General features: G+C 37.3%; 1 protein-coding gene across 1 annotated transcript; it reads left to right on the top strand.

The window, feature by feature from the left end:
- Positions 1–3286: 3286 nt before the first annotated feature.
- Positions 3287–7744, top strand: eri1 (exoribonuclease 1). Its single transcript, XM_067581544.1, has 7 exons — positions 3287–3701; positions 5306–5487; positions 5623–5839; positions 5934–6017; positions 6107–6216; positions 6313–6427; positions 7300–7744. The coding sequence occupies exons 1-7, from the start codon at positions 3627–3629 to the stop codon at positions 7540–7542; spliced, it is 1026 nt and encodes a 341-aa protein (XP_067437645.1). The 5' UTR covers positions 3287–3626; the 3' UTR covers positions 7543–7744.
- Positions 7745–8493: the final 749 nt, after the last annotated feature.

An 8493-nucleotide genomic window follows, 5' to 3' on the forward strand; every position in this document is an offset into this window, starting at 1 on the left:
AAGGGCTGCCGACTGGAAAGCACAATCTCCCAGAATCTTAATATGTGTCTGAGGTACACTTAGAAAGCCCTGGGTGGAGGACCTAAGAGGACCTAAGGGGGTGCAGAAGGTTTTTTAATATACTGTGGGGCCTGATCATGTGGGGCTCTATAAGTGAGCACCAGGTGCCCAAATAAACACTGAAAAAGATCTTCAAATGTGCTTTCAATGTGAATGATTTCAGAGGGAAATATTGTACTTTCTACTCCACTACATTTATTTGACAGCTTAAGTTACTTTTCACATGAAGATTTGACACAATAGATAATATAACAAGCTTTTAAAATACAACACATTGTTAAAGATGAAACCAGTGGTTTCCAACCTTTTTGGCTTTTGACGTCTTACAAAAAGCAGTGTGTAGTCGGGGTCACATTTCACATGTCTATGAGTTGTTAACAGCTCCACCAAATAGTGATTTTTCCCTCTAAACTTCTCACATGGTTTCATTTCAGTAAATGTTCAAATGATCCAATATTTATAAAACTGAAAACAGATTTGTGTATCAGAACTTTGTTTTTTCTTCTTTCCTCTCCCATTAATCATCTCACCACCCCTCAGAATTATCTGCTGACCTTTCTGGTGACTAAACTAGCTAACTGTATATAAAGTAGTTGAAACTAGCTCCACCTCCAGCAGCTACAACAGTAACATGCTGCTCTAACACTGATGCTTCACTATTAATAATCTAATGATGTCATATATAATAATATATCAGTCAGAGGGACCAAACCACTACTTTTACTGCAATACTTTAACTACGTCAAGCTCATAATACTTATGTACTTTTACTTCAGTAGGATTTTTCATGCAGGACTTTTACTTGTAATGGGGTATTTTTATATTGCTGTATTGGTACTTTTACTGCAGTAAAGGATCTGAGTACTTCCTTCTTCCACCACTGGACATGAGAGTGCTACCAGTCCTCTCATCTAATTCTCTCCACATTTCCCAGAAAATCAAACTATTCCTCTGAATACCGTGTCTTACTTATGCAAATTTTGGACCAGATGATGAAGGTCACACAGACGGAGTTATTGACAAGCAAGCATGGAAAAATAATTTAGAGTGAAATGATGGATGGCGACAGGCTCAGCGAATGAGGTTGTCGAATTTGGTTAGTATGGAAATGAAGGTGAGTTATTTGACTTGTGTTGTTCAGGGAACCTCAGTGTTCCTGATAAAACTACTCAAAGTGCTGTGGAAGGAATGTCTGAATGCTCCTATTGTCTGCTTTTTTCGGGGAGACTGAAACTGATCCTTAAAAATCCAATATCTTCACTGCCTACGTGCAAGAGCTGCAGAAAAGCTCTGCTGAGAATTAAATCAAGTGCAACTCGATCAGTTCACTAAACCTCCAGTCGAGTTTGTGCTTCTGGTGTATTTTGTCAGGAACATTTTGTCTGAGGCTGCAACTAATGATTATTTTAATTATCAATTAATCCGTTTATTATTTTCTTGATTAGATGATAAGTTGTTTGGTCCATAAAATGTCAGAAAATGGTGAAAAATGTCCTCAAATGTCTTGTTTTTAATGTCATAGAGGACTAAAGAAACCAGAAAATATTCACATTTAAGAAGCTGGAAGAATGATTGATTGCTTTATCAAAATAGTTGGTTATTAGTTCAATAGTTGGCAACTAATTGATTAATCGACTAATGATTGCAGCTCCAATTTTGTCAAATACATTTTCAATATTTCAAGAGAGAAGTGGAGCTTTGACAGTTGATTAAATTAACTTGTAATGAAGGCCTGAAGGAAGCCTTGATGTTATTGTCACAAATGCATCTTGAAATAAATGTCAGCTGCTTTTGATTGATCACCATCTGATTCCCAGAAGTGTTTAATTCACACTGACGGGCGTGTCAGGAATTTATATTGCAGACAGAGCAAGTAGTGAGTCCCTGTTCCAGCTGTTTGGTGGGTCATTAATCTTTTATTCCGAGTCGCAGGCTTCAGATTCATTATTCAGACTGTGTTTTGTTACTTTACTCTCCTTCTGCTCTTTGCCCTTCACGCTGCTGTGCTCAGAAAAGCTCGGCTCACTCTGGTGTCGGAGCAGGTCGGGTTCAAACATCTGCTAGAGTCCAGTTAATTGACCTAAAAAGCACATATACATGTATAATGTACTAAACTGTATGTTTGCATGGAACTGAATAAAACTGAGAGGAGACGGCCCCCTAGCTGTCAACAAGCAGCAGTGCATCCGAACTGCGTCCAATATCTCCCACAAATGTTTGATAAATACTTCAGTGTTTTTAAAAGGTTATTTATAGATGTTGTCCATATAACTCATGTATTGCTTACAGCTCTTCTATTCCTTATTAACGACACACAACTATTTTATTTATGTTTGCACTGTAAAGATGAACAAATCCAGGAAAAATCTGCATCATCATATATTGTTTAATGGTTTAATGAACTACATGTAACTCATGTTATTATTCTTATATCAATCATGCGTCAAATAAATATAAATATGTGAGTTTGACAGTTTCCCCTTCAGTAAAAAGAATCAAGATTACATTTATTATCACCAAATATATTTTATTTATTTGGTAGAACAATTAACATAACAATAAGTGGAACAACATTTTAAAATAAATAAATAAACATGATATATGATCTTGTGATGTAAATAAAAAAGTAAAGAGGAAAAAAAGGAACAGGAGCAAAGAAAAAAAATACATTAAACATAACTAACAACAAGTAGGGCGGAAACGATAAATTGATTATTCGATCATGAGAAAATTAATCAGCAACTATTTTGATCATTGAATAATTATTTCATTTTTACAGCAAGAGTGCAAAACGTTTCACCGTCAGATGTCACTGTTTTATAATTATGTTTGTCATATATGAAAATAAACTGGATATTTTGGGGTTTTTTCACATTCTCAGGTGTGAATGTGACATTTTTTCGACATTTTATAGACTAAAAGATTAATAGATTTAGCTGAGAAAATAATTGTTAGTTTCAGCCCTAAACAAAAAAGCAGTACCGATAAATAAATAAACAAAACAAATTTTAACCTACCAAAATATTGTCTTGTTTTTCTGAAAGAACTCAACTAAATTACGCAGAAATTAAAATAATAACAATAAATTAATACTTATTTTTAGACCTCTCGCAGTGTTTAATTAATAAAATATCTTATTAATTTATATTAATAAGTCAATGAGTCAATGAAAATAAAAGCCGGCAGTGCGTCATCCACATCACGTGGTGGCGGTAGTGAGACGTCACTGTTGTTTTGGCGCTAAACAGGAAGTCGTCATAACCGTCCACCTTAAAAAAGTTTAATGTAAATTTAACCTCGTTGCGGAGGCTGGAAGTGCCGCTTAAATATCAACATTATCGATAAGACGTGTCATTACGGATTTTTAAAACAATTATTTAACATTAACTTAACGAATTAGCATTTTTAATTAGCAGCATTTAAGTAGCAAAGCGCCAAGAAGTCACTCGGGAATGTTGCTATCCTGTTAGCTAGTGCTAGCTAATGGACGTTACTTTCATGAATTTGATTAATTAAATTCATGTTAGAAGTATTTTTTTGTTTCTGGATTAACTGTTGAACCTTAGATGGATGAGCACAAGGAGAACATTCATGGCAAGGACGTCAATGTGAAGATGTCTAACACAAGAGAGGATGAAAAGGTTGGTTTGGGCAGCTAACTTAGCCTCTTGTTTTGCTCTGAAACGCTGCTGATTCGTATTAGATATACCTTAAAAGCAGTTTAACATCTATAAACTTATATGTAAAGATCCAGTAATATAATACAAGTTACTGTGAACTAGTAGTCTGTTTAAAAACATGTTATATGTAAAGCTTGACTTAGCAAACAGCAGGTAGATCAACAAAGACGTGGCAGGAGGAACCAGCTATAAAAGCTAAAATGTTGCCGTTGCCGTTTAATATAATAACTTATATAGTACTTTATGTTATATAAGTTTCCTTTTGGTCGGTCAGTATCTATTGATTTTGTTAAGCAATCAAACAATCAGTCAACAAAACAAATATACGCACTTTGACCTGCAACCCTTAACATTAACTTACTCTCCTTTTGTCTTAAAACAACAGCCAATCATTCCTCCTGTTCATACTGGCTATTAAAAGATCCTCTTCAAATGTGCTTTCAATGGAAGTAATGGAGACCAAAATCCACAGTGTGTCCTTTAAAAGTTGATGTGAAGCTTAAATGAGGCTTCAACAGTCTGAGTTAATCATATCAAGTAGATATTTACAGATTTTGGCATTAAAAAGACTGTAACGTTGAAAGATATCTGCAATCATTAGTCGATTAATCAAGATATCAATTGGACGACTGAAGCGTCATATTAGCTTCAAATAAGCTTTTAAATACATTTTTGCACAGAAGGACAACTGTGGATTTTTATGAAGAGATCTTCTAATTGTCAGTATGAACAGTAGGAATGATTTCAGCAAGAAAAATATGTTTCAATGTTTATTTGTGAACTCGTCCTTAAAGAGCAAACCAACTGTTATGTTATAATGAGAAAGGTTTGTTTTAATGAGACATTAATTTTGTGAAATGACTAGAAACTTTGGGATGTAACAAGATAAATATGTTAGTTGTAAGTATGGTACAAGAAAAGTTCCAAGTTATATCATGCAAAGTATCTCATTAAAATGAGAAGAGTATCTCGTCATGTCCAGTAATAATTTTACTTTGGTTATTCAATATGTATTGATTTTGTTAAGAGACCAGCCGTCAGCAAAAAAAACAAGATGCACACAATGGCTTTTAATCAGACCTGGCAGATTTTGGGAGTTTAGTCCAGTCAGCAAGCACTTTGTTAATGTAATCCAATACAGCAGCTCTGCCATAAATTCTACTTTTACAAAGTTTATACATTTTAAGTTTTTGTTTACATTGTCAGAAAGGTGATAATTCTCCGTTATGTTTATTATTGAGGTTGTCGTGGGTGATGGTGGTGTACTGGAGTGCATTATAGTGAAAATATTTTTGCCCCCCTCATGTATGTTAATGAGGTGGACAAAATATTAGGAACACTTTTCCATATTACCACCATCACCCACTATGACCTCAAGTAAAAGTAGAGTTTATGTAGAGCTGTTTATTGGTTTGCATTAGATTTCACAGGTGTTCCTAATAAAGTGCTTGTTGAGTATATTTGAGCTGCAGCTTGTCTGTTTCACGGTTTGTTATCATCTTTTGCTAAATTTGTAGCATCGCATCATTCTGTGACACATACTGACCAGGATTATTCCTCTTCAGGCGAAGCCTTGCAGCAGGATATGTCCTGCCGGAGAACCTGCTCCTCAGGTGTCCCCGTCTCAGTCCAACAGCGACTTCAGTCATCCGGTGTACAAAGAGATCGCTGTGGCCAACGGACACATCAACCGCATGTCCAAGGAGGAGCTTCGGATCAAGTTGGCAGAGTTGAAGCTTGACACAAGGTAACTAAAAGCGATTCAGTAAACTTTCTTATTTTTTCATTGTTTGGTGTGAAGAACATGGAATATTTTCATGATCTTCCACAAGGAAAAGATTTAGTTTAGTTTCCTAAACACCTTCTGTCTTTGTGTGTAAAGGGGTGTGAAGGATGTGATGAAGAAGAGGTTGAAGAGTCACTATAAGAAGCAGAAGCTGATGCAGTCTGCAGCTGAAGGAGGACCCACGGACACCTACTACGACTACATCTGCGTGGTGGACTTTGAAGCTACGTGTGAAGAGGATAACCCGTCAGACTTCCTTCATGAAATCATTGAGTTCCCCATGGTTCTCATCAGCACACACACCTTAGAAATTGTGAGTAGAGTGTGTGATGAAGGGAGGATTCACCACTTTTTAATCTGCAGGAAAGGGTTTTGAGTATAAATGTTTTCTCCCATTTATTTTGCAGGTGGACACTTTTCAGGAATATGTAAAACCAGAACTGAACCCGCAGCTTTCAGACTTCTGTGTGAAGTTAACAGGAATAACGCAGGTCGGTTTAAGCTTTCCACAGCATCGGTGTCATATTAATATGTTGAGAAGTTTTTCTATGTTCTAATAAAGTGATGTTTTGTTGAGTAGAAAATGGTGGATGAAGCCGACCCGTTCCCAGACGTCCTGCAGCGAGTTGTAGCTTGGCTCCAGGAGAGGGAGCTCGGGACGAAGTATAAATACGCCATTCTGACCGACGGGTACGATGTTTCACTTAAGTAGAGAATTCGTGTCCTGTTCTTAAACCGCTCGGTGACATTTTAACCGACGGCTTTTTCTTTTCGTGTCTTCTGCAGAGCGTGGGACATGAGCAAGTTCCTCAACATCCAGTGTCGCGTCAGCCGGATCAGATACCCTCAGTTTGCAAAGAAATGGATAAACATTCGGAAATCATACGGGAACTTCTACAAGGTTTCACTTTTAAATAGTTTAAAGTTACCGAATGTAAATGACATTTGCCACTTCTGCACATAGAGAATCTTTTTAATCAAGCTAAAAATCACAAATGTTAAATGCAGAAGTTCAATATTATTTGAGCAATATTGACTTTATTCTTTAAAGGTGCCTTGTGCAGCTTTTGACCACTAGTAGCGCTATCGAGCAATATTTTCACAAGTGTGGTCCCCAATTTTGTATCTCATGCCAACAATGTCACTTTTTGACATTTGGTGGCTGTAACAAGCCAAGAGAGGTAACAAAGCACCAGCAAAAAGCAAAGAAGAAGAAGACTTGGCTGTTTGCAAATGTTTTAAGAGGAGTTTTAAGAGGGGACATAACATGCTTTTAGGGATTTTAAGTCATTTATATACTGTTATAATGTCAGATGACGATGTTAAACATGGTCAAAGTTCTCAAAAATATCTCCCTGCAGGCCCAGGTTTCAGCCTGGTATGAACACTCTGTATGCTTGTCCTGCATGTCCATAAATGGCGGCCCTTTCTCTAATCTTTGATGCCGATGCTGCACTGTTTACTCTCATATTTCAGGTCGGATTTGGGCTTGAACATATATGGATGTGTTTGAGAAGCTTAGGCTGACCTGAGGGGCTGCTTAAAGAGCCTGTATAAGATAAATAAGGAGGTTTTTAAATAAGGAGGCTGTAAATCATGCAAAGATGTTCCAGTAGAGCCCAAAAATAAAAAATATGGACCTGGAAATGTGCATTCTAGTGACAAACATAACTTCTGTTAGTGATTATTCTATTGTCCTAATTGAACCAATATTCTTGCAGCTTATTTTAGGAATTACAGTTAAACAGCAGCTGGTTTCTGTTCGTCCTGCAGGTCCCTCGTACACAGACGAAGCTGAGCACCATGTTGGAGAAGCTTGGTCTGAAGTATGAAGGTCGTCCTCACTCCGGCTTGGACGACTCACGCAACATCGCCAGGATAGCTCTGCGCATGCTGCAGGACGGGTGCCAGCTGCGCGTCAACGAGCGCATGCACGCCGGCCAGCTGCTCTCGGTTCCCAGCTCCGCTCCCGTGGAAGGAGCCCCACCTCCTCATAACCCCCGCAGCAGGGACTAGAAACATAAACTGAGTGCTTGTGCAAACAGGAACCCCCCGAATCTGTCTCGACTCTTTACCTTCATGAGTTAAAAGGAAGAAAAAAAAATAATCCAAAGCACTTTTACGGTCTTACTGTAAGGTTGTTTATGTTTTGGAGCTGAAACACTGTAGTCGGTGAAGAGTATTTGAGTTAATAAACAGGGACAATATTTTGATTTAAGATTGTGCCGGTGTTTGACCTCATGTGTGGGTTTCCTCCCAATTCCATGACGACTCCATATGTTGTTATCTTTACGCCAGATGTCTTGACCAGAAAGATCATTCCAGTGTGTTAAACTTCAAGCTTCAGTGGTGTTAAACCTGCCTCACTCTGCCTTATCGAGCTGCTAACATTCATGAAGAAATGTCAATCAAATGTCTTCGAGTGTCATCGTCCCCCTTTGAGGGATTTTGAGTGATTTTTTTCTGATTCCAGCTTCTCAAATGTGAATATTTTCTGGTTTCTTGAGTCTTCTATGATAGTAAACTGAATGTATTTGGGTTGTGGACTGTTGATCAGGAAAAAAGAAGGCATTTGATTGACATTTCTCACTGTTTTCAGACATTTTTTTAAACTTGATTAATGAATGAAATTAAAGACAGAATAAATATAATCGTTAGTTGCAGCTTTCATCACATTTTCCTCCTGAAAATACACAGTATTATCTTTTCTTGAGACATTAAAATGAAATATATCCATCATCTGCAGCTTCAGATTAACAATGTCAGTGTTGGCCTTCAAAACCCTGTAAATGTCTAATTGTGATAGTAGTGTAAAAACACAAAGAGACGACACAAACGATGCTGCTATTGCTCTGCTGTATAATAACAGAGCCGTAACATCACACTGTTTGCCACTTTTACAGCGTGTGTGTTAAAAGTTTGGAAACAGTCCTGTGGACTTTGATTGTCTGTATTTTTTCAGACTGA

Source organism: Thunnus thynnus, chromosome 23 (genome assembly GCF_963924715.1).
Source record: "Thunnus thynnus chromosome 23, fThuThy2.1, whole genome shotgun sequence".
In the NCBI taxonomy this organism is placed as follows: Eukaryota; Metazoa; Chordata; class Actinopteri; order Scombriformes; family Scombridae; genus Thunnus; species Thunnus thynnus.